The sequence below is a fragment of the Copidosoma floridanum genome, unplaced genomic scaffold, assembly GCF_036245765.1.
Source record: "Copidosoma floridanum isolate Cflo_tuat_1 unplaced genomic scaffold, Cflo_Japanese_pri ptg000031l, whole genome shotgun sequence".
In the NCBI taxonomy this organism is placed as follows: domain Eukaryota; kingdom Metazoa; phylum Arthropoda; class Insecta; order Hymenoptera; family Encyrtidae; genus Copidosoma; species Copidosoma floridanum.
Window position 1 is genome coordinate 3256384 of NW_028321908.1, and position 27744 is coordinate 3284127.

At 31.7% G+C, this 27744-nt stretch overlaps 1 protein-coding gene across 3 annotated transcripts in view; it reads right to left on the bottom strand.

Annotated features, from left to right (window-relative positions):
• LOC106641833 (proton-coupled amino acid transporter-like protein pathetic) overlaps positions 1–27744 on the bottom strand; it is a 318346-nt gene that overhangs the window by 185553 nt on the left and 105049 nt on the right. For all 3 annotated transcript variants that reach the window (XM_014356408.2, XM_014356373.2, XM_014356390.3), the window contains one exon: positions 7450–7535. In XM_014356408.2, coding sequence (XP_014211894.1) covers positions 7450–7535 — 86 coding nt within the window. The remainder of the gene's footprint in view (positions 1–7449; positions 7536–27744) is intronic.

Genomic DNA, 27744 nt, shown 5'->3' on the forward strand with positions numbered 1-27744 from the left:
CTTTTTCCTAATCTATAATATTCACGGATAAAAATACATATTAATAAATAAACTGTCTTTTTAATATAAGAATATGAAATGAAGATTTTTTAGAGTAAAAAAAAAACTTTTTCTTTCTCGCGCATTTTTGAGAGGCAGGTGTGCGCTTGGTAAAAAAAATAGGATTTGCCACATACGCGACATTGCTCTGTGGCTGCCTTACGTCTCTCGGGCCCTGTTTCACAAGTTCCACAGGCCGCAAAATAGCCCTGAAGGCAACGGCACTTACCTGACAATAACTACTATTTTTATCATAGACATTCAAGTACTACCGAGTTCAATAACATTCTTTAATGTTTCACATCTGTCGTGGGTCCCGAGACCCACACCTGATTTTTTTTGCAGACTCAGTCGTTTTAGGGACCGAAGGTGAAGAGACTGGTTCATATGCTTGCCCGTTAGAGACTGTCTCATTTGCTAAATTTTAATTTTCCTTCTTAGCTGCTAGGTTTGTCTAGCACAGACTTTGGAGAGAATCGGTAACTCCTGGTTAAATGCTTAGAGTTGAGAGGGTGACATAGGTTCGTCGGCCGCCAGAGTTCCCAGCCTTGCGACGAACAACTCTACTCGGGACGTCTGCCAGTGAATGACTGACTTAGTCTACTGGTAGCGGCCTTATGTAGTCTTTTAATCGACAAATTGTTGCTGGAAATGGTAGTAAAAAGGTATTCGTTGGCAAGATAGTTTAACCTTATGTGGCCCTTAAAAGAATCGATGAGATTGATGATTAAGTAGGAAACGTAAATACTTTTAATGGCCCTGAAGAGGGCCAGTGGTGAAACTTCCATCTATTTCTAATTAATATTTTCGATGATAGAGAGCTAGCTGTGGGTAGCTTGACTTCTACCCTTGGAGTCTCTGTGTACGGAGATTGTGCAAGGAGTAGGTGCACCACTGACCAAAGAATATCTCGTTTTCGGATGGTTCCCCGGATAACCAACCGCTCATAGTTAGTTGGGAAAATTAAACTGGAGAATACCATCTCTGTGGGTATGCTGATGGGACGACCACTGAAAAAAAGCCGTTTTGGCTGCCCAAAGTTCTCAGGATCATTTTTCCTGGCTGGCTGTTGAAAAAAAATTCGCTTTAGGAGCCCCAGGACAGTTGGAAGAATGGCCATAAAATTCCAAAATGCTAAAGCAGATTGTGCTCTGGCTAGACACGTCTTCTAAAACTTTGCCGGAGACGTTAGCATTTAAAATACCTTTTTATTGGTGGAACTCGTTAATCTTGGTGGTTCAGTATGGAGTTCAACGTAAGTCACTTGTTCAGTAGAGAACAGTGTTGTTGGTAGCCACCATTCCCAGCTTCATGACTCCCAGCTCTGTGCTTCATGCACTACCGATGATTGACTGTCGAATTCGGTACTTATCTCAGGAATATAATAACCAGACTTACTATTTCTATTGCAGGTAGCTTCAATTTTACGTCTATGAATCCTAGCGGATCCTGCTGAACTAACGTGAGAAGCTAGCGTATTTTTGCTAATTTAAGCTTATTTATTGCTATTGTTCTTAATTTTTTCAAGATAAAAACTACACTAAAACCATCTAGAAAGTGTCAAGAATCAGTGTGCAAAATTTCAGCAAGATCGGTGAAGTAGTTCTCGTGGTTAGCGATTACAACGGTTTGAGAGACTGTGCTATATATATTAGGAAGATTAACTAGAACAACTAAGTTTAACTTTAAAGAAAGTACAGTACAGCGTTACCAAACTTCTGACGTTTATAAATTTTGGTAAATAACTTAAAAATGCTTGTTAACTGCAAGTTAAACGTTTATTAAAGTATAAATATTCATACCTACTAAAATTTGCGATTTTTTAATCTCCTATTCTTCACAAATACCCAACAAACATTTTTTTAAATGTGTTCTTTAATATTTGATATAAGCTGGCAATTATTATATGACAGCTTTCCTTTTTCTTACTTCCAGTCCCTCAAGGCCTTAACCTCTCAACTAATGGACAGCAGTAAACGACGGTAAACAGAAAAAGAAGTCAGCTTACTTCATAAACTTATTTAAGAAATATTTAAGAAATACAATCCCTTCTTCTCGTACTATTGTAGAGTAGAGGTATTAGGGAGAACTGTACAACCAGTATTTCGCTGACACTGCTAACAGTGAGTTTTTATCTGAAAAAGTAAAAAAAAAAACTGTTTTTACTTTTACAGATAGTGACATCGTTATTTTTGTTTGCTTATTTCTATCAATATAAAACAACTACCAGTAGTGAGTGGTGACAGCAGCATCTTTAGCTCAAAAAACGCACTGCAGCATTTTAAAACGTAAGATTCAAATTGAAACAACAAGTGAAAAATACTTCTAATAAATTAACAAAAAAAAATCAAACAACAAAACACTAACTAAAATGGACCATCAAGTGTAGAAAATTTACCGACTTTAAATGTTCAATTTAATATATTTGTATGCTGAAATATTAAAATATTAAATACAGTCTAAAACTAAGTATTACTTCATGAAAATTCAACTTGACTTAATTTTATTTCAATGTACTACATACAAAATGGCACTACTCACGTAAATGCATTGTAAGATAATTTGACCCACGAACAAAACGTGAAACAAGGTTTAAAGAAAATAAGATGTGCTTACTTAACGAAAAAGTTTTAGAAATGATTATGAGAAGTCCATAAGCTTAAAAAGAATAGACTGCTTATCATTAACAAATTTACTTTAAAAAGCGAAGTAAAAAGTAGATCCTTATTCCACGTAAGTTTTACCACCTATGTATAAAATAATATATAATAACTGCCCCTCTTAGCCGCTTAAGCCTACTCGAAGGGTAAGTTAAGTTTGTCTGTGATTTTTTAGAATTAAATTTGTTAAAGAACCCTCTCTCATCCTCACCCGTTTTTATCATAGCACTTAGCCCCCCTCAGTTCCACTAATTTTCACAATACCTCTTCGCCCCCCTCATTCCCCCTTATTTCTTTAATACCTTTTTGGCCATCTTAAGCACTTAATATCAGTTAAAACTATTGTAGTTTGTTCATTGTATGATTCAATAATATTTTTATTTCAGCTCCTAACTCCTAATACTCTCTGACATTATTTTAGCCCCTTTTCAGCTCAGTGGTAAGCTCACTGATACAACACTATTGTAAAAGTCGTGGGTTCGATTTCCGGTGAATGCAAATTTTTCGAAAATTGTTTTCATCAGAAAAAGTTTCTAGTAAACCTTGGTTGTTTTGGAGCAGGTTTTCTGGTAGAGATCTCTCTCAGTGTGATTCCAGGATGTTTTCCTGCCATCACAGGTCTTGGGGCCTGGCTAAACGTGAAAAAGTGTTAATTCTATAAGTAAGGATTAGCAGAATCCATGCCAGGCATTTGGCAGAAAGTGCTGGCCTTACCATCGAGAAGTGGTAAATGAAACATGGAGAATCTCTGGGGGTGCTAATTAGCTTGGATTTAATGCTTTTGCAGACACCACTGGCTTAACCGGTGGAGAGTGAATGGTCCTGAGATATAAAGTCTTTTTCGAGGAAAGTCCATTCAGTTGCGAGTGAATTCGATGCACCATTAGTGCAGAGAGTGCCAGCTTAACTGGCAAGGTGCTGCACTGAAGATATTACTACTGTACCCATAGTATGCTGTGTATGGCATCAGTTAGGTGATTGGTAAATAGTAAATGGTAGGACATGAAAATCTGTTAGTATCGTAGTACTTAGTTGTCAAAAGGAGCACACTCGTGTGAATGTACACTACAAAAGTTCAGTTCTGTTCGTACTTGCGTTGCGTGTAGACAGGTCTTAAGTCTGTATTTATTAAGTAGCTTATTCGTTTTACCTATAAACACAATATTTGTGTTAGTATTTTGATTTAAGTACAAGTGAATTAACAACTTATCATTTAAATAAAATCACTTGTGTGTATTTTGCTTTATTTTCTGCACAACCTTATCAAAATATCTTCACCAATGAATTTTATAAAATTAAAAATATATATGTTAATTTGTTATTGCTCTTAATGAGAACTTTTCATTTTTATACCCTAAACTTGAAAAAAGAAATTCTCAATTTTCATAAAATAATAAGCCTTCTTACAATACAGGCTTTGTGCTTCTTCTCTAGATATATGCTGTATTCTTGAGTCTTTAGAATTCGCAATGGATAATGATACTGAAAATAGAAAAAAATATTTTCCAATCTATTTGGTTTTGTATAATCAGCTGATAAACGAAAAACTTACTTATTCTTCTAGGTGGTCCTTATATTCTACATCTTTTCAGGACTTCTGTGATAAGATAAGTTAAAATTGTTAAATTGTTTTTTTTTTGTTTTTTTGTTTTTTTTTCAATATTTTCACCTTCATTCTAACACGGCTTTCTTGATATAGAGAAGATTTGTAGTAGGTTCAAAGACTATTGTTTTGTTGTAAAAAAACATCAAAGTTTTAATTAAATCCAGAAACTATTACCATGATTCTTGTAATAAGACTTATAGTATTAACGATTTCAATAAACTTTTCATAGAATAATATACGCAAAGCGATATAAAAATAGATTAGTACTTAACAAAGCATTGGTTAGCTGTTACACTTTCCGAAGTATAATAAAAAACTCTTTCAAGAAGTACCAAACTTGGCAAAGTTGCGAAAATACCTTTAGATGCACAAAGGATAAACAAGAATATTCTCCTTACCAATGAAGAATCAAATTGTTTGTGGGTTATAATACTAGATCTAAAAATTTTTAAATAACTTTATTATATACTCCCGTTCTGGCATCACCCTATTAGTCCTAAGCCCGTGCAAAATAAAAAAAAAAGATAACTCTATAAACTACAAAAAAATCACAGAGCACTTAATGTCAATTTTTATAATTGTTTGTACAATCATAATTATACGTACTATAACAAAATTCAGACAAGTTCTTAAGGTAATTCAAATCACACAATAACATTGATTGATTAATTTCAGTTTAATCCTAATCCAGTGGAAAATGTATCTTAAATAATTACTGTCTTGAATATTAGAACATAGTATACTATGAATATTAATCTTTCATCTTTGATAAATTTACTTTATACGCTTCTAGGCACTCTTGAGAATCACTGAAATGGAATAATTTATCATACTACTATAAGAAACTACTTGAACTTATTTAACTCGAAAAATCTTATCTTTTCTTAACCGTTTGTAATAATGATGTTTAACCCCACACAAAAGCCTGTTATGCTTTGTGATTATGGTCACTAACAAAATATCAATTTGATTTATGATTAAATTCAAGTGAGGTTCCCTTACATTAGTATAACTTACATTAAGATGGCTGGGCATTAGGTGCCTTAAGAAGTGAGGGGCCCCTATAAATATTTTTTGTAGTAAGAAGAATTACTCTCTTAGAAATTATTTATATAAGTCATTTCTCTAATTATACGTATTTTTATCACTTCAAAAGTCGTAAGATACTGCCAAAGAAAATTTAACTCTCTTATTATTATCTGCACATGCACAAAAGATGGCAGATTACTTTTTTCTCGAGTTTCTCAAAAATCTCAGTCGTCAATATAATATTTTTCTGTTATTATTAGATTTCTAATGAAAAGAGTTTGTGTATAAATTTTATTGTTAGAGATCTATCACGTACGTTCAGAGTTATTCCATAAGTCTACGTGGTGAGTTGGTGATATTTAGAAATAACTTTCTCAACAATTATTTGAATGACCAGTATTTATATCTGATAAAATTATATCTAGCAGTATTTCTTGAGTACAAATAAATTTGGGATATTTTATTAACATAATCTCTGAGATTTCTAAGCTTTTGTCCGATAGTTTTAGTTAAGGTGCTTTAGCTACTTTAACTACAGGATAAATTTTTAAGCTCAATTCTTCCAACAATTTTATCACAGTAAGTGATACGTCTCAACGAAAGCTTATTTAACATTTCAACAAATCGCTTTTCTCAGACTAAATTTATAACCAATCAAAGTCAATGACAATAAGATCCAACTTGACTGGCATCAAATCTGCCCAATGGAAACTTCTCATGCCTTTAATATGAGAAATTTTGATGCTAGAGAATCTGTATTCACATGCTATTCAAAGTCGTAAAATTTGATTTGGTATCTGAGTAATATTTATATGTGCTAGGCTTTTATGTATTTCTGATCCCCAGAAAACCAGTGATTATTTTGCAGAAGTAGCACTACGTCAGCAACGAGATGATAGTACATCATAAAACTAAAGTTAAACATTTGTTTAGTTCATAATTCAGTGTTTTATAGATCTGTGTGTTGTCTAAAAGTTTAGTGTTATACTAGTACTAGGGACTGTACTACTTACTGGTTCATTTTTGATTTAGACATGCGCCTACTAATAATTGAGGCTATAGGATTCCATATAAATTGAAATGTATTAATCCCACTAAGGCTCTTGATAGCTTCTTAATTTGAAAGCAATGATTTTCTGGTTCAAACCGTAGAGGAGTTGTTTGTAGAACAAATTTTTTGTGTGTAGGGGTCTAAGGTAATTTTTTTTATCAAACACAAAAAATTAAGCGTGGTATTGCAAAGAATTTGTTTTTACTTTTTATTTATTTATTTATTTATGTAGCAGAGTTTTTCTGTCTGCACATGGGAGAATTTTGTTTTGGGGTGAAAAATAATACTGTTAATCTATAATTACGGAACAGATGACAAGTTTTTTCTGTAACGAATACTAGATTGATCTTGACATGATTTGTAGTGAGTCCAAACAAAAAGTTGCTTAATTGTAGTTAACATCATCTTTGGAGTGTAATTAATTACTTTAAAAACTCAATTCTTAATAGAGCGTGCTTAAAATGCACAAAATTTTGCGTTAAAAATTTCACCGTTTTAATCTATTGCAAAACTTGATTGTCTGCGAATGAAAGAGTTTAAGTATAACTTTTCACAAACAAAATAAGCTTTCGTTACACAATGTCAAATCACTTTAAGAGCAATAAATACATTTTTAGAGAAAGTCTTTTTTAATAATAACGAAAACCACTTTTTGATTGGTCTTACACATGTCAACTATATAAGAATAATAATTATCTAGCAATAGGGCTCATTTTGTGGGTCAGTAAAGAACCTTTATTTTCTTACGTAACCACTTTTTTAGTAAATTCAACTAGAAAAATATTACGATCCAATTAAATCAGTACTCCTACATAACATAATTATACAATAATAATTTTTTTAAGTAAGTGCAGCTTAGACAACCATTTTTTTTTCATTATATATATCTAAAGTTTTAAGATCAAGTACCAAACTGACTTCCCCCATTTTTTTTTTTAAATAATAAACGTGACACTAACTTTTCCTTGTATGTGTTGTTACACTAATTAAATTTACTGATCCTTTAAGAATTCGTTTTGCTTATGACAAATGTATATGATCATTGAGGTTATCGTATCACTTACTTAATTAAAACCATGTCAGATAATCCAGTCCTTACGCCATGCTTCTTCGAATCGTACTCTGCAATCATGGGGCGCATTTGCTTGTTCTGGAACAAAGTCAACTACTTAGTAAAAGAAAAATATATCATACTTTTAATCATTATGTATTTTCACATAAATTTATACACACACACACACACACGTGTGTGTGTGTGTGTGTGGGGCTCCGCTCCCCTGCGCGCTCGGAGCGACAACCCCCCTTCCTTGTTGTGTTATAAGTCTAATTTTTTAAAAATAAGCTTTGCATTAATATTTTATAAAGCCTAAAAAAATAATAAAAATAATTGTTAATATGAAAAAAAATGTTAAAGTATATTTGACAGAATTTGTAAGACTATCGCATTTTTCAAAAATACTCGGGAATACATGTTCTACGCTGGGAAATAATTACTGGGGTGCTTTTAAGAAAAAATGAAGAACAAACTACTAATTTTAAATAAAAGTGGTGAAGTTTATTTGAAAGGAGAGATGTGCCCTTGACTTTTTTTTGGTGAGCTTTATGATTCCTTCTAGTGGCCCTTTTTTTTAAATGAGCTGTCCATCCTGTATGTGTCAATAGATATTTCTAGGACCTCATTCTAAGTACTTATAACTGTCTCTGCACCCTGCGCGCTCTGCGCACCAACCCCCGTAATTGCAAATATAGATTTACGAAGCATGGAAAAAAACATGAATTACATTTATTGTTACTTAAAATTGATATATTACATAAATGTATATTGACCATAATCAATAACGTGAATTTTTAACAACCATTTTATATTTTCCCTGACTTATGCCTTATTTTTATATATTTGAAGCGACTATTTATTAAAAGATTTCAAATATCATCGAAAATTAAAAAATTACAAAATATTTAGAATCACAAATTGATTTTGTTTTACTAGTATCGTTAGTTGATTGTTTTTTTTTCTTTTTAATTTTTATAACTAAAACTTTGGCCCATTGGTTTTTTTTTCTTCGTTTACTTTTACTTTGTTAAATTCGTTCTAAAAAGTTACAAAATGTCTAAATAAAAATGTGACAGTGAAGTAGACTCCCAAATTGCAACGAAAGAAGATTCTTTCTTTGACATCTACATAGAACTTGAAGACTAGATTTGGAAATGAAGATGGATCTGTGTAAGAAAATTATTACTATTTTTACTATTTCTCAAGAAATGATAAAATTTGAAAAAAAAAAATTTTTCTTCGATGGTCCTGGTGGATCTGAAAAAACGTTTCTATATAAAACATTAATTTATTATTTTATATAAGTTAATAAAAAAATTCCTACAATGGTTTGAACAGGTATTGCTTCTATTCTGCTTTCAAAGGAAACGACCACTCACAGAACTTTTAGACTTTGTTTAGACTTAAGCACTATAGAAAGTGCATTCTTCTAGTTTGAGCCAAATAAACAAAAATTACGTTATGTAGAAGTAATTGTTTAGGATGAAGCTTCTATGATACCGAAAAAAGCGTTAGAAATCGTTGATAGGACTTTAAAAGATTTATCTAGCAGTAATAAACTTTTTAAAAACAAAAAGTAAAAACTTTTTAAAATAATAATTTAAGGTGGAGACTTACGTCAAATTCTCCCAGTGGTACAAAACGGAAGAAAAATTACTATTGTTGAAGAGACCATAAAATTTTTAAATTTTTAGCCTTTGTTTGATATTTTTTATTTAAAAAATAATATACGTTTAATTGATAAAAAATTTTCTTCATTGCTACTGGATATAGGAGAAGGCAAAATTAAAACTTTTAAAATTCCTCAGACATGGAAAACAAATAGTATACGTTCTAAAACGTATCTGAAGGACTTTGCAATGGTACAAGATTAAAAATTACGATTTTATTTAAATACAAAATCGAAGCTAAAATAATCACAGGTGACAAAAAAGGTAAGAAAGTCTCTATTGCAACAATAACACTAAATACAAACAATTCTTTTTCACTACCATTTATATTTTACGGAAAACAATTTTTAATTACTTTAGCTTTTTCTATGACTATTAATAAATCTCAAGGTCAAAGTTTTGATGTCTTAGGATTATACCTTAGAAAAACATTATTTTCTCATGGGCAATTAAATGTTGCATTGTCTAGATGTAAAAACCCAAAAAAAGTTTTTATCCAAATTAAAGCAGAAAATAAATTTAAAATTAAAAATGTTGTTTAGAATAAAGTTTTAGGGTAACAGGAAAACTATCCAATAGTTTATTACTATTTTTATACAATTTTCTAAATTTTTTCTTTCATCAAAAAAGCAAATTTCAGTACCGTCTAGTACCTAGATTCATGAGATCATAAAAAATCCTTTTTATGTAATATGTTTTAAGATACACTATCATGGATGCAAAATTTTATTATTGTGACAAATGTAACTCAAAATTTTCAAATTACGAGTGTCCATCATCGCACGAAAAAATTTACAAAAAAAAATTTTTGTAGGTGATCTATGTAGCATTATAATATTAGAGAAGAAAAACTATTTTCGTCACAGAAAGGAATGCCAGAACATTGAAAAAATTTTTAAGTGTATCAAATGCGGGAAATGTTTCAAAAGAAATTATCACTTACAGAGACATTTGAAAAATCATAAAAAAAATCGTTCAAAAAAATATTTGTCAAAATTGTGGAAAAGGTCATGTCAGAGCAGAGCACCTAAAAAGACATTTTATAGTATGTAATAAAAATAAACATCGTAAGTAAGTTAATTGTAACAAAAATTTTTGTTATGGTCAAATAAAATAAAATTGTATGTGAAAATTAGATTATTTGTAACAGTTAATATATAAGGCTTTACAAATTTATTCACATTATATATTGGGGAGCTGGAGGGGAGTATCGGGGAGCTGGAGGGGTTTAGAAGGGAGGTGGGGGAAGCAGGGAGGAGGTAGGGGGAGCGGGGGGAGAAAAACCTCGCTCTAACTATTACGACTATATAATGTAGGAAGATATATATGTGTTTATGTATTCAATCTGTGAGAGTTTTAATAACTAGTTTTAAGTCTTGAGCAAAAAAGAGTTTCAATTTCTATCATAAAAAAGGTAATGATAAGCTACAGATAACATGACGCTTCTTTCGTAATATTGTGATGTCAACTATCGAATAACGTTACGATACAAGGCGTGACGCCAATAAGGTTTTGTAGAGAAGAAGAGTAGAAGGATTTTCGTAGTAGAAAAAATAGAGTTTATACCTGGTTCGCAACTAACTACAATAAGGCCCTCAGGCCCTTCTTTACAGGATCCTTTGCCCTTGTGCTGGCCCTAGCAACATGTACCACCAGGTACAAAAACTGCTGTTATTTTATGAGTCTGTTTCTAAAAAAGAGATCAGTTACAGTTAAAATAAGAAGTTTGTATTCTAAGATACGTTGTATCTCTAAAGTTGTGGATGAAAAAGCTCATATAATGAGATGTGTTCTAGAGGCCTCTGTTTCTTCGTCATCAAATCTTCTGCTTTCTATGCATCTTTTCGTTTTGCACTACACTTGAAAGAGTAGTGTATCAGCTTACATACACGTGTAAACTTGTATACAGATATGCATACACTTTTACACTTTCATGCGAGTTAACGCATACACATTTGTCTCTCAAGCCGTCAATGCCCTGTTCTGCAGTAACAACTGTTTATGACATCAGATTTTCTTTCTTCCTCTCTCTCTCTCTCTCTCTTTCTGTCTCTCTCTCTCTCTTCTTCTATGCATACTATTCCTACGTACTTAATAGAGTGATTTAGCATGAAAGCTCTCTGATACATGCATACTATATACATAAAAATTTTATACAAATATTTTTATTAGTTTTCTTAAGCATTAAAAATAAGATTTGAAAGGGTAAATTAAGATAAAAGATGTGAGAATATGTAGCCTGAATGAAAGTTCTAATATAAATACAAATTTAATTTTCATTTTTCTTTGATTAAAATATTTGTAAAAGAAATTGTACACTCAAATTATTCAAACAAGATACTGTCAAGTCAATTTCTAGAACCTGCTTTAAATAGTTAACCATCGTAAATACTCATTGTAAACACTCACTTATACGATAGTAATTTCAGTAGTTGACCAATCAGATGTATACGCTTTCTTAAAAAGTTTTTTAGAATAATTCATTTAAACTTTCTCACTAACTTAAAATTTATGATTTATTTTTACTTCTGCCAAAGATATAATTTTTTTTTTAATTTTATATTTATTACCAGCTGAAAAGTTCTTAAGTTTCACTTTAATCGTACAATGTATTTGATTATTGTATACTGTAAGTAAATAGAGTAAAATATCGATTTACTTATAAATACCACGCAAGCAAAATTCTTTCCACATAGCATGTTTCATAGAGCAATAAAATTACTTACATATTGATGCTGTAAAATAACTATATAAAGAGTAAAAATAAATATTTAACTTGTGCATAAGACTTTTAAAACTCAAGTTGAAAAATTTTTTTCCCACGATCGGTTTGCAGATTCTTTGGTACTTGTTCTTCAACTAATATAGATTCCGTAGCTGTGGTTATCATTCCAACAATTTAATTATTTACCAGCTTAGCCCATGCATACTTGGAGAATATGTCAATGATGGTAAGCCTACATTTATAACCTTTATTTTCACGACCACAGGGCTGCATCTTAACTAAATCAGCTTGCCAAGATTAATTTATTCGATGAACATCAGTTTTACTGCGAGGGGAGTTTTATCTTACATTTTTATGCAGTTCCTTTACAAGACTTTCTGTCTTGAGATGTTCAATTTATGAATAAATAAAAATACTCATTATTCATCAGCTCTACATGATTTAACTATTTTATCTCTTATGTATCTTTAAGCCCAAAAATTATCGATGGTTGTATTAACGTTAAAGATCATGTTATCCAAAAAAATCTGTATTTACTACGTCTTGAGGTTATTTAGATTCTGAAACTTTGCGCAATCTTTTTCTTTTAATCAAGCCATACTGCTTATCTTAAGGAAGTCCAAAACCCATACCTGGAGGGCCTCGAATATTAACACCATCAGTTGTACCCGACTAACGTCTGAATACTTCAATGATCATACTGATACTAAATGAGAAATTAGCTCTCAGCTTCATTTTTAATGCTATATTCTTGTTACTGCTTAATAATCATGTAAGTTGAATTAATTTAGTTAGTATTACCAGCTCATCTCTCAGCAACTAACAACCGAAAGCGTTCAACTTACTCATTGGGACTTTGTTAATATGCATAGTTCATTTGGATATTTAAGCGCGTAATTTTTCTTCATGGTGAAACACGGCTTTATTTTTTTTTTGATAACCTTCTTAAACATTGGTTTGAATATTTTTTTTTAATTTCATACTTTTACGATTTTGTACGATTAATCTTTTGTCCAATTTTTTCTATAAAGGCATGCAGTTTCCAAAAGGGTATAATAATTAATCAAATTCTCATTTGTGATAACTTTTTTGTTAAAATGTATCACTTCAACAGTCATACGATATTTTTCTTATCAATTTAATTTTAATTATTATAAATGATCATGGTCACCATACGCAACTATAGTTTTGTAGATTCTTCTAGTACTATCAGTGGAAGCATCGGCATCATCATACAATGCTACCACTGGTAGCTGTTTGAAACGTTCAAGCTTAGAAAGTGCGCTCTGCTAGATTCGTTTTACCATCCCTGAAAACATTGGTATCACTATTAAAATAAAGAATGACTGTAAAAGTGGAGCTTCATATACATGCTTTTTTTCTGTATCTTTTTATCTAACTGTTAATCAACTAAGAGTACAGACACTTGAGACGTGATATTTCTCTTGTTTTTTTAAATGATTTTTGAAGCGTATCAGTGATTAGTTTAAATGTTTAACCCAAAGCTTTGTCAAAATTTGATATTTTATTTTACAACAATCTATGCTTCTGTCTTATAGATTTTCTTGACTTTTTAATCTGTTAAGGAACTTCTTTCTCTCATTAAAAATTGGGTATGTTAACTGTTTGCTTGATATTGCATGATTAAAATAAATTAAAGACATGAACGATATATTTATTTGCCAGGCAATCAAACTCTTTTTTGTATCTACTGTTCTAAACATATATATTCTTATCCATCACGATTAATAAAAGTTTTCCGTCTTCCCAACATTTGATGCATAAGTTTTTCAACTGTGTTAAAATTATTTCTCTATTTATGTAATTATGATAAATGTGTTTTAAATTTATATCCTGTAGAAATATTGACAACATTTTAACATCTCGAACAAAATGCTTTGAAACTTGGGTGTAAGATTGTCATAGATAGAAACAATTGACGTTTTTGTTTCGCCCCATGAAAAAAATGCCCTAACTTGGTCTTCCTCTTTACATGCTACATCGTCAAAAATCATAATAAAATTAGTATATGCTTCGTCTGGCCCTATCACAACTACATGTTCACGAAATGTCAAATTGAATATCTTTAATAGTTTATAACAGCTGCTTAAAAAATTCATAATTTGGCTGATTTAGTAATTTTGAGTAAATAAATAGATTTCCTAATTTTAATTAATTAGAATGAGTTATTAAACTGAGTTACAAATGGTTTATCTTTCCACAGTTTAACGGATAACAAAAGTAGCTCTAGTAGTGTCATCTCCATGCTGTTGTATTTTTTTTTAACTTAGATGAGTTAAAATTTCAGTGTGTGTCAAAATTTTTAATTCAATGGCTTACTTTTAGTCACTGAAATTTATATTCACTGTGTACCCCCATAGCACACACGGTTTTAAAAACGTTTTTAAAACGTCTTTAAGTCTTGAAAACGTTTTAAGAAGGTTTTGAAAACAGTTTAAGACGTTCTGTGCTATCAGGGTAATTACTCACGTACAACTGATGGTTAAAGTTACAAATAGAGTAGCTTTATAATTTCAACATAATTTTCAATTGAACTCTTGGACAGTCATGATCATTCACCAAAAAAGAGGTCGTGGAGCGATGAATAAACGTATCAATAGTTTGCCTGTAGAACAACGCAGACCAGGTTATCGATACTACAGACCAGAAACCAAGGTATCAAATAAAGTTATTCAATGAGTCGTAGTTATCTCGATATAAATCTTCTGGATCAAGCTTGAAAGCAACATAATGTAACGTGTTCTCTGGCTGGTGCGTTTGCAGGTCTTAGCACTATAGGTGCTATTGCTGATAGGGCAAGTGGTATACATAAAGAAATCAGTGGAACCGAACAAACTGAAAAAACCGTTAAAAAAGTGTCAGGCATAATTAAAAAATGGAATCTATTTTGCTTTGTAAAGCTTCATGAAAAAAAGGTTTGATATCTACTGTTCTGGAAATCATTGTGAATCAATTGATTATGTTATCTTATATCTTAAATAGAATAACCCAGTTCTATCAGGGCTACATGTCCATTAAACTAAATAATGTGATAAACAGTAACTTGGTAATGCACTTAATAAAGTGCACCTTATTAAGAAGAAATTGCAGGTTGATTTAAAAAGTTTTCATACTTAGAAGAACCTGGAAAATATATTTAAAAAGGAGCTTAAGTAGTGTGTGCCTTCTTAAAAAAGGGCTTAGTTTAGTTTCTAAATAACTTTTGAGTGGCTTAACAGAATTTTCTGTAAAATTTTAACTTTAAGGATAGTAGCTGATACTTTTAAGAAACCTCTAAGCGATACGATTTTCTGTTAATACGACCGTAAGAAGTATTATTATATAAATGAGCAATCTAGTACGCATGAAATCTTGCTAGTTTTACTCAAACTATTTAACTCAAAAATCCTTAATTTTTAGAAAAAAATTAAGAAAAGTTTCATAACTATTGTATCAGTAAGCTTGTAGCACTGATACATAATGGACTTTCTTTTTTGTAGTTTGAAAAACCATTTTCTAATGGCACTATCGTCTAACTTTACTCAAAATGCATTCTAAAAATAAATTTCGAACTAAAAATCTCGAAAGGCTGATCACTTATACATTGTACATGTCCAACTATGCAAAATAATAGTGGACACTAACTGGACAGAGAAAACTTGTTAGTCAATATATGTGTGTACAAATTTAAGAGAACTCTTTCATTTACTCGTTAGTTAAGTAAAACACATCATAGACACAGAGTGTATACTGTGGTCACAAGTTATGCATGTGTTAAAAATATAGTGGATAATCCACCTATTATCTTTAAACTTATGACATTCGTTTCGATCGATGGGTATAAGGATCCATGAAACCCTAAGTAGAGATGGCTCAATGAACAATAACATCCTAGACATTTAAGGTATGCTTAATCTTGGTATATTTATTGTTAAAAGATATATACCCTTGTGGACAATATTTTCATACTAATAAAGAATGTGTACCTAATGTAAAGGTATGTAAGAAATGAAAAGTGATTTCTTTTGGATAATTTCAGATAATCTTTTTCAATTATGAAAAAGCTAAATTTAACTGTACAATGAACTAGAGTTCACTAATTGTGAAATGTTTAAACCTCAAGTCAATGTCTCTGTGAGAAAGCACTTCGTACTTGTTCTCAATGTAAAACTTATATTGTGCTGTTTGCAAATATACTAGATCTTCATACGTCTCAAATATATTTATTACAGTAACAGACTTAATACATCTTCAAAAATTTTTGCATGAAAATCATCTTACATTCAAATTATCTTACAATAGAAAAAACGATAATATCATTATTCTTGTAAATTTCAATTCAAATTTTATAATTAGAAGTTATTATTAATTTTAATGATAAATAATGTTTAAAACTATAAGAAAAAAATGAGGAAGATGAAATAGAGACTTTTAGAATTCCTCAAAAATAGATTTCAAATAATGTACGTTTCCAAATATTAAGTGATTTCAATGATTGTTCGGTCAGTAAGTAGTACCATACTTACTTTACCTAACTAATCGACTTTTTTTAAACAGCAATATTTTAATCAAATTAAATGAAAAACCTGAAATTTATTACAGTAAATTAAACGCAACTCATAACGGTGTTAATAAATAATACAATTTTATTCATATGAACTCTGCCACAGAAATGACACACAATATGCGTGATTTCTTAGAACTCCATTAAATTTAATCAAAGACAGAAATAATAGTAATATTTATTCATAGCTATAGTGCATAAAACGGCTTGTGAAATAGTAAACAGTGGAGAATCTTTAAATTATTTATAAAATGTAGCAAGAATATTGCTGCCCTGTTGACTACGTCAACGTGACGAAGCCGACTGATTTTTTAATATAATTTTACAAGAAATCGTGACACACCTGAATATGATAAGTTTACAAACAATAAGAAAAAAAAACACAAAAAATAAGACCATAAATGAATTCATCTAAATAGAAGATAAGGATGAATAGGATACGATAAATAAAAAATTTGCTAATAATAAGCGATAAATAAAAATGTATTTTATGGCTTAAGGGAGAAACTCTGAAAATAAAAGCTCCCAAATCGTCAAATGTCGTATGTTCCATAAAGTAGATTTTTGCCGTGCTTTACCTGAAGTACACTGAGCTCGTTGAAGATAATTTACATGACGATGACGGTGAGCTGAACGAAAAAATTAAAGGAAACCCAGAAAAGTGACATGCAAATTCCCACAAGTTAATAACTGGAGACTTCTCTGTACAGACAGGTAGTTCGGAACTGACCTGGCACGCTGACTAAAGTAGTAGCAGTATCTCTCTTCCATCTAAATTTCTCACTCCTACAGTTGTCAGGACCCATAAATAATTGACAGTAAGGCTTTTAGTCTAAAAATAACATAGAGTACTGAAAGGACTTAATTATTACTGTTTGTTCCATATTAAATACATCATTACAATCAGTTGTTATATCGTTACTGGATGAGTTACAATATTTTCCATGACTATAACTAAGTCTCAAGGCCAAAGTATTGATAACTTTAGAATACACTAACAAAAACCTATATTTTCTTGGTAAATTGTAAATGAATATTGAATTTTCGTGCGAAAAAGAGAGAATTAGTTGGATGCATGAAAACGTTAATAAAAAAAAGTTATGAATCAGAGTTATTAACGTTAGATATAATATAATCATTTAATAATTTGGCAAAACAACTATATAATTGGAGTTATCGTATTAACTGATTATTTAGTTTTAACTAAGGAGCTTTGCTGGCTTAGTCTGCTAGCCTTCTAGCCAGAGATACTCAAGGGGTTGTGGGTTCAAATCCTGTCGAAGATTATGGAAATTGTTTTCTCGGTCTTTTCCGATGAGATAAGTACCTAGCATGCCAAAACAACCACTAATCCGATTTTAAAAATAAATAGTCGATTTTTCTATTGATGTCTGAACCTCCAGAGGCTTCTTTTTCGAAGGAAAGCTAACACTTGACCAGCTCATCGGGTAAAGTCACTGCTGGCTATGAAAAGGTTGGAACAGCAAGTTAGATGTTTTATAGGAAAATATCTTTCCATTAAACTTGATACTAGCTGAGATGAGCTTGAGACAATCACTGTGCCCTGTAAATAGTATCTAGTAGGATGGATGACTAAGACGTCTGAGGGAGACTTTTCAAGGAGCCCGCACGAAAAACTTGCATACTTGAGAAAATAGTAAGAGTCGCACTGGTGGGGAATCGGACCACCGTCTTACGCATGCCGACCCGCAACCTAACTGACCAAGCTACCGTGTACTCATGTTTTATATATGGAATAGGCACTATGGCAAAGTTTAATTTGCATTAGATGCCTCGCAATATTGATGTCTTGGCGCATTTATAGAAGCCCACAAGGCTCCTTCTTAAAATACCCGTAACGTTAAAGAATCTCGTATATCTCTTTAAAGAGGTTGATTACTGATTTAGAGAATGGCTGATTAATATGTAGCTAAGTTGTATACAACATGAGTGCAAGAGCCAAGTTTAATTTCTGTTTATAGCATTACAATCTCGGTTTCCCAATGAATTTATAAGAGCCCAACATGCTCCACATTTGCTAAAAACCCATAACGCTATCCCATAACGCTTTGTCACTTTATTTAATGCTTGACTATCAACATGGATAGTGGACTGTATGAATTTGAATAGTAACTATATAATATAAATGTGAGAACAACACCATGTTATCATTGACAGCACCATTACTACCATTAAAATAAGATTTTATAAAAGCCCGTAACGCTCCTATTTTTTGAGAATGAAATTTAAAAATCGTTGCTAAAAATTTTTCTCGTCCAAATCTAGCAGGGCCAAGAATGATGTAACTTACTTTAGTCACAGATAATACAGAGAAAATATCTTAACCATTAACAACCCATTTTAAGTCCTTGTTCATTCCGGTCCTTGAAATATGCCGGTTTTTGTAGAATGACCCATCTCAGAAGTATGTTTATAATAACATATAAATGATTAAAAGGATAAACGTAGTAAAATAATTATATTTATGTAGAAAAGCTGAGCACAACAGATACCTTATACTTTTAGAAAAATTAAAGTAAAATTAAAATGAATGATTGATAAAGATTCATGATCATGTTTTTAAGTATGATATTAGTAATTATTTATCATTTTTATGTAAAAAGTCTATTTATTTTCTTTATAAATGGTGTAGAATAACAAATAAAAAAAAGTTTATATTTCAGTATGTTAATGTCTGTGGGTGACAGTGGAGGATTAAGGAATATCGTACAAGGGACTGTGTGGGATCTGTACGAAAAACGTTATAGTAACTACACGATATAAATGTAGGCATACAGTCAACTTTATGTTGACACAGCTCTTGTTTCAATTATTGTAAGATTTTATAAAAGCTCGTAACGCTCTTATTTTTTCAATATAAAACAAGAAAGTCTTCGTAAAAATTTTGTTCGTTCAGATCCAGCAAAGCCTAAAAAGTTTTAACTTTATTTAGCCACGAAAAATGCAAGAAAATATTTTAACAATTAACAACCAATCTTAAGAGTTTGTCTATTCTGGCCTTTAAAATATGCTGATTTTCGTAAAATGACCTATATTCAATATTACAACGATCTCAGTAAGGAAAGGACAGTCTTAAATTGGTAGTACTTCAAGAATTTTGAAATAATTATCTTTAGTTTCTGAGACAATAAATTTTAAGCCAAACATAACCTTGTAACCCCATTAAGTATTCTTGAGGACATTAAAAGTTTTTTACCATCCCTTACAGATCATTTATCTACCATCTTTGTTGTAACAACTGCTAGCAGATATGTTTGTTTATGATAACCCTTGAAAGATGCCAATTTACGTGAAATAATCCATAAAAAGCTTTTTATATTTCATAGTTGTTTCAGTGGGTCTGGTAAAACATACTCCCACAGCCCTTATGGTCCCATAACAGCCCCCACGAAACAAGGAAAAATTCTCTATGTTTCGATGTGAATTTAACCGAACAAAAAATGTATAACCTATCCACGGCCCCTATTATCCCACCACACCCTTTCTTAAAAATTTAATACCCCCTCCCCCCACTACCACTCACAGAATCTTAGAATATTTTCAAAAAACATTGTAATATCCGGTTTTCTGACTCTCACCACACCCTTTATGATTCCCCCACACCTCTTACAAAATAAGGAAAAATTCTTTATACTTCTCCGTGATTTTTACCCAACACCAAATATGTAACATCCCCCACTCACTTCTTCAAGTTTTAAGTGTCGCTTCAATAGCCTCCTCCTACAGCCCTCCTACAAAAACTTTATATGTAATAGAAAGATATCTTACTAATATATAAAGCAAAGTCGCTAAAACCGTTGTAATCGCTAACCGCGAAAACTATTGATCCGACTTTGCTGAAATTTTGCACACTGATTCATGACACTTCTAAGATGGTTTTAGTACAGTTTTTATCTTAATAAATTTAATAACAATAGTAATAAATAAGCTCAAAGTTTTGCAAAAATACGCCAGCTTTTCACTTTGGTTCAGTAGAATCCGCTAAGTGGCGTCAACATAAAATCGAGGTTACCTGCAACAGAACTAAATAAGTGTGGTTATAATACGCCGGAGCGTCTCGAAGAATGATGTAGTCATCTGCTGGCAGTTCATCGAGCTGCATAGACAATGTAATTGATAGTCGTGCAGCTGGATATCCCGATAACGGAAGACACTCTTCTCTAAGGGGGAGTCAACATTCACCCTGAATCTCGACGAGTGCCACCAATAAAAAATTATTCTAACTGATGACGTCTCTGGAGTAATACCATGCAGGAGACACATATCTAGCCAGAGCAAAACCTGCTCCAACTCTTCAGAGTTGTGTGGCAGTCCCACCATCCCGTCTGGTGCAGTCAAAGAATTTTTGGCTACAAATGTTAGCCAGGGAAGACAGCTCTGAGGGGCACTGGCAGCCACAACGGCTACCTTCTTGGTGGTCGTGTCCCCAACGCGCATACCCACATGTTCCCGTCTAACGATGAGCGGTTGGTTATCCCGGGGAACGACCCGAAGACGAGATATTCTTTGGTCAGCGGCGTACCTCCCTCCATCACAGTCTCCGTGCATAGAGACTTCCTGGGTAAGAATCAAGCTACCCGTAGCCAGCTCCTCATCATCAGGAATAATAATAAGGGATAGCTGGAAGTTTCACCACTGGCGCTTTTTAGGGCCATTATAAGTATTTACATTCCCTACTTACCCATCAATCTCATCAGTTCTTTTTAGAGGCCACCTGAATGTAAACTACCTTGCCAACAAATACATTTTTACTACCATTTTCGAAAGCGATTCGTCAACTAAAAGACTATATTAACTAAAGACGTCCACTATTAAACCAAGTCAGCCATTCACTGGCAGTCGTCACGAGCGGAGTTGTTGTTCGCAGGGCTGGAAAACCTGGTGACCGACGACCCTATATTACCCTCTTGACTCTAAGCATTCAGCCAGGAATCACCAATCCTCTCCAAGGTCTGCACTGGGCAAACCTATAACAGCTATGAAGAAAAAAAACTTGAGCCAACGGGACAGTCTCCACCGGGCAAGAATCACTAACCAATCTCCCCATCTAAGATCACCAAAACAACTGAATCTGCAAAGAAAAAAGGTGCTTTAGACACCAACGTCTTCGACGTTATACCAGGAGACGTTCAGAAAGATCTTTACAACTAGCTCCAAAGCTTCGGACTTTGTAATTTCTCTCCCGATCAGTCTAGGGCTTCAACAGCAGGCCAGAGAAGATCACCCTGAGGTATCCAGGCAGTCACAATTGCTGTAAACTTCAGTCAAGAAAGAGTTTACTTAAGAAGCTCATCGTTTTTTTTTTTAAGCCATTGGACGTCGAACTACCTTGCCAACAAACATATTAGAACTTAACAAAGTTGAACAGAAAATTTAACAAGAAAATTTATCGAGATTGGAACAGCAGCGTCAAAATCGACAATTAAAGAATCCATTACTTAAGTGATTAGCTTTTCATTGTACCCTCACAGTAATCTCTCAAATCTTTAAAGATCTAAATTTAGATTTTTAAATAAGTACAAAATTTATTTGTGTTTTTGTGGCAATCAAAAATGTAGAGTTTAAGCTCCAGGACTTTGTTGCTCTGGTAATAAAGTTGTGAGATAAGAGAAAAAAATTTATCTTTAATATATATTTTTTGGGAGTTTAAAATCTTAACAGCTGTAAAAAATAGCCCTTTTCGTGAATTATACGGAAGAAACTGCAAATCAACGGCTTCTTATGGCCAACGATTATTTTATGGCATAAAGAACGCACGGTACTTTCCAGCATGATTATATTTTTTTTAATTCTTACAGCTTATTGCTTGACCAAATAAACTATATGGATTCCGAAAAAATATCTATTTAATAAGAAGATTTTTGTTCTGAGACTTGTCAGGAATGAATGTAAAATTTCTTACTGAAAACGTTTTACATTACATGTCAACACACTACGGTGTTCCATTTAGTAAGTCTCGGTTGAAGCCGAGACGGGGGGCCGCTAGTTTTATCATATGGTCAATATGAGTTTCTTTTTCTTACAGTCCCCCACACTACCTCACAGTAATTAAGAATTTTTTAAAAATAACTTCATGATAAGGTTACAAGAAGTTGATCCCCCACACCCTTCATAAAAAAATCATAGTTTTTTTTAAATATCTGTTATTTTAATAATTGCTTTCACCTCACCTCCACCGTTCAATAACTTCAGTTTGTGTTGCTTTTACTGTTTCATCAGATTCTGTCTCAATAACAATACACTTAATTATAAATAAAAATTTTTTGAACAAAGATTGTTTGTGAGGTGGAGAGTCAGGACAGTATATTAAACAAAATTACGTTTAAATCTTTATAAGTATATTACATAATTGTTCTGGCAGATGTGTCTACACCTTCCACCACACCTTTTTCAAAAACGTCTCATTCTACTGTTTTTTTGATGCCCACTATTAAATAAAAATAAAAAAATTAATTCCTCGTTGGGTTGATTCTTTTGTATATTGGAGAACACCCTTCTCCATTGTTACTCAAAACATCAAAATTTATATTAACTGTTACAGAAATAAAAAATAAAATAAGAAACATAACAACTTATGTATTTAGGAGTGGCGTTGGCTTAGTGATAAGCGTGGTTGTTGCTGATACAACGCTGTTCTAGGGATCGTGTGCTGAATTCCTGGTGAGTGCAGATTTCTTCAAAAACTGTTTTTATCGGGAAAAGTTCCTATGTAACCCCGGCTGTTTTGGGGCGGGTTTTTCTGTGGAATTTTTTTTTAGAGTAATTTCAGGGTTTTTTTCTTGCCCCACAGATCTTTGGGCCGAGGTAAATGCAAAACATTGTTAAGGCTGTAAGTAGGGGTTAGCGGATCTGATATGCCAGGCAGGGATCACCGGCTTTACTGGCAAAGAGTGGTCCCTGAAACATGGGGCTTTTCCGGGGATGCTAATTAGCCTGGAAAAAAAACTTTTGTATTATTTTTACCACACCATCCATGAGCTCAATAGACAGGCAAGCTGAATTTTTTTGTTTTGATTATTTATTCATCAGTATATAAATTTTTCCATATAGTACATATAAGTATGTGACATGATATACACATGTTTAATAATTGAGTTTTCATAAAATGATACAATTTTAACAACCATGGAAGTCATCGCTGATCAGACATATGCACAATCTTTAAAAAGGACGCTTGAAAAAAAATACTTGAATATATGTCATTTACGTTCTTCTATTTAGTGTACCTACACAATTACTATATATGTTCATATGTAGATAAAGTTAAAACTTGTACATAATTGCCCGTTGTTACTCTTATTTTCATTTAATGAACTTATTTATCTTATTATTTCTAGTAAAACTTACGATATGGTCACTCATCATTAAAACATTGTAAGAAAAAAGAATGAGAAACTTCTTCATTTTTCTATACATGTATATGGGTTATTGGCTCCCAACACGTTCAGATCTTGGGAAAAATTCGCTGGAGCGCTGGTGGTCTTCATCCTCAAAGCGAATACAAATGTGAGGTCAAAAAGCTAAAAAAATAAAGTGGTGGATCTAAAGTGATGGAATATATTTTTGAAATTTACAAAATTTAAATTTTTGAAACTAATTATCCCTTGCTGATAATAATATTGGTATTGTACAAAAATTTATTTTATACTGTAGACTTTTGACTAGTGTCATTAGAACTTCAACACTCTGAACCGCAAAAGTGCGGCTTTTCCTCCGAGGTGTGAGTTGCTACCAAAACCGGGGGTGAGGTTGGCCAAACACCGTTAAGTTGATACCTTACTTTCCTCTTAAGTAATATATACTTGTTTTTACTTTCTGTTGCTGAATATATGACTTGTTTCCTCGATTTCAGGGTTAAGAGTGCAACATAACCTTCTAGTTAAAAATCGTATTCACTGCTTGTAAGAAAACTATTTGAACATCTCCCACATATATACAGATGATTTCTACGTTAATTCTAAGTCAATTACATCCTGATTGCTGTTAAATTTAACGATGATCTTAGACCAATTGTTAGCCTAGTATCCATTTCAGTTTGCCACATAGATTCCGTGTATTAACTTACTTAAATTTTAATTGATTCCTCCTGGATCAATTGATGATTTATCTGAAAATGTGTAAATAATTTAATGTTTATTAATTATAGCTATATGCCCATAATTATCGACCATACTAATGTTATTGATGGACTGCGTCATACAAACGAATGGGTTAAACTTTTTTCAAATTTCTATCTAGCCGTCATGAACAATTATTTATTGATTGATGCAAATATCTATTACTGTGCTAGCAAACAATCTATGCAGAATCACTTTAAATTTTATGTGGACTTTCCACAAAATCCGTACTAAATCCATGTGGTGAAATAAGAAAGTTTTAACACTGATCTTACTTTGATTTTATGTAAACACTTTCGGGTGGGTGTAAAATGAAGTATTATGTACTTTTGGCACACGTCACTGAGGATGTGTTCCAAACGACTGAACGAACGATCGTTTAGGGTATGGAAGCTACTTTTTATTTGGAACATTCAGCATAAAAAGTTACTTGCGTACTTATTACGCTTGCGCATCCAGTCATTTGTATATGTCCTTAGCTCCGTAAATTATCATGTGATTCCGCATGACTTTTGATCCCAGCATTAGTACCACCTGATATAATTGATATTCTCAAAATCTTTAATAATAAATACACCTTGGCTTTCTTGCCTAGGATTAACTATAAAAGTCTCATGAAAGACTGAAGATAAATGCATTATTATTTACGTATAGAAAGCGCATGACACTATATTAATCCAGTGGTCTGATCAAGTATTCCAATATACATAATCAAGTTCGAGCTTTAATTCTCAGAATCAATTAGTAGAGGGATTGCTAACTGCAATGCCATGGCAAGGGTTCATTTTTTGCCACTATTTCGAACGCCCTGCCGCACAGTGTGATGAAACGCAAAAAAATGTATCAAAATTCCCGCTTCAACTGAATTTTGCACCAAAAAATTATTTTTTGATATCATTTTACTCGTCTTGAATTATAGTATTAGAATCCGCTTCCCTCGCATGTCTACGTTGTACTATGTTTTGTGTAGGTGGCGCTAAAGTCGTCACAGTGGCCATACCTAATTGCTTATATTTAATTTCCATCAAAGTTTCGGCCATAAAAAATAAGTTAGTAGTATTTATAATGGTTTGTTAAGGCGCTAAACACAAAAATAATATCTATTTTACAAAAAAAATTGCTTAAACAATTTTTTTAAACTAACATCAATTCAAAAAAATTTTAAATACAAGCAGCACATATTTTCTATGGGTTTTAGGGTTTGTCGTTACAAATGTAATATTTATTTTGCAAATAAAAACTGTTTAATTATTTTGTTTAAATAAACAAGTACTTGAAATTTTTTGAAACACAAGCTGCACCTATTTTCTATAGTTTTTAATGTTTGTTGATACGAATATAATATTTATAGTATCAAAAAATTCGTTAAAACAAATTGTCTAGACACACATGGCTTCGAAAATTTTTAAAATACGAGCAGCACATTTTTTCTATGGTTTTTTGAGGTTTGTCGTTACAAATTTAATATTGATTTTGCAAAAAAAAAATGTTTAAACATTTTGTTTTAGCATCCAAGGACTTGAAATTTTTTAAAACACAAGCTGCACCTATTTTCTTTGGGTTTCGAGGTTTTTTGTTAAAAGTTTTACATTCGTTTTCAAAAAAAATTGTTGAGAAAAAATTTTTCTATAGTTTTAGATAAGAATGATAAGGAATTTGAGATTTATGTTGCTCAAACTGTTTTTTAAACATTTTGGTTAAACAATAATAGCATCACAAGCTGACTTCTCAATAAACAATTTATTTTGCAGAAATATAAGATAATCACAGTTTCTATGTTACGATAACTTTGAGGTTAAATATCCTTAAATTTTAAACCGTCAGAGCTAAACAAAAAAATTTTAAATTTCAGCAAGTCTTAAAAAATTTTGAAAATGCCACAGGTAGCCGATATACTGTTCTCACTGAAGCTCAATTACCATACTTGTCAAGATTTTTTTAGTACATTTCATACATTTTTTATTTGACTATTGTTATTTATTATTTATTTATTTATTTCATACTCCGTCCCTTTCGGGTTTGGAGGGCTTCCGTTACATTTCTTATCGTTATCTTTGCACATTCCTTTAACATATGTTTTACATTTTCATTCATGATTTTCAAGTTACATAACCTATTCTAAGTAGTCAGTAAACAAAAACATATAATAAATTTAAAAAAAAAACTTTTCAAAGATAATTTGAATCTAATTTGAAATTCATATTAATATTTATATTCAAATTTAACTACAAATGAAATAAAATGAAATCTATTAATAATACTGAAATAATTAGTCACTTTTTCTTTTAGAAAATATTATGAACCTAGAACTTTTCAAAGATAATTTGCTACTAATTTAAAATTCATAATAATATTTATGTTTAAATTTAACTAGAAATGAAATAAAATTAAATCTATTAATAATACTGAAACAATTAGTCACTTTTTCTTTCATATAAAATTAAAAACTTTAAAAAAAAAAAAAAAAAAAAAAAATATATACTGTCCATATAGCCACTGCAATTAAATAAATTAAATTTTAAATACTACAGTCTTTTTGAAAGTACATTTACACTTCACTTTACACTTAACACTGTTTTTCTTGATCCTTTCTCTTCGCTCTTCTCTCTTCTCATATCCTTCCCTTCTTTCTTCTTGATTTCTTCATCCTATTTCTCTAGCCACTCTAAGGAACTCTCCCCTTCTTTTCTTTTCCTAACTACTCTTCTCAATATTTCTATTTCCTTTGCGCTCTTATCAAGTATATCTTCTATTACTTTTTCGCTCCTTGTTTTTTCACATCTCTTCAGTATGTGAGTATGATTTTCCTCCTCTTCCTTGCATAATCTACATTTCCTTTCTTCTTCTTCCTTCCAATGTTCTCTGCTTTTACATTCATTACCACATCTAAATCTTGCCATTAATTTTCTATCTTTTATTGGTATTTCCATCTTCAGATATTCTGGTTCATCCTCTGTAATTATGTCCTTGTATATCTTATTATATCTTGAGTTTTTTATCTTTTCTAATCTTTTTTCTTTTTCCTTTCTTCTTATACTCTCTATTATCTTAAATCTTACTTGCTCTTTGAATTCTGTCCCTTTTATGTATCTTGTTTCTGTTACTTCTTCTTCCTTTAATATTTCCATTTTTTTTTGCTACTCTTCCTATGTTTTCTCTTTCTTTATCTTTATCTTTTTCTCTTATGCCTTCTTTTGCTAATTTAATT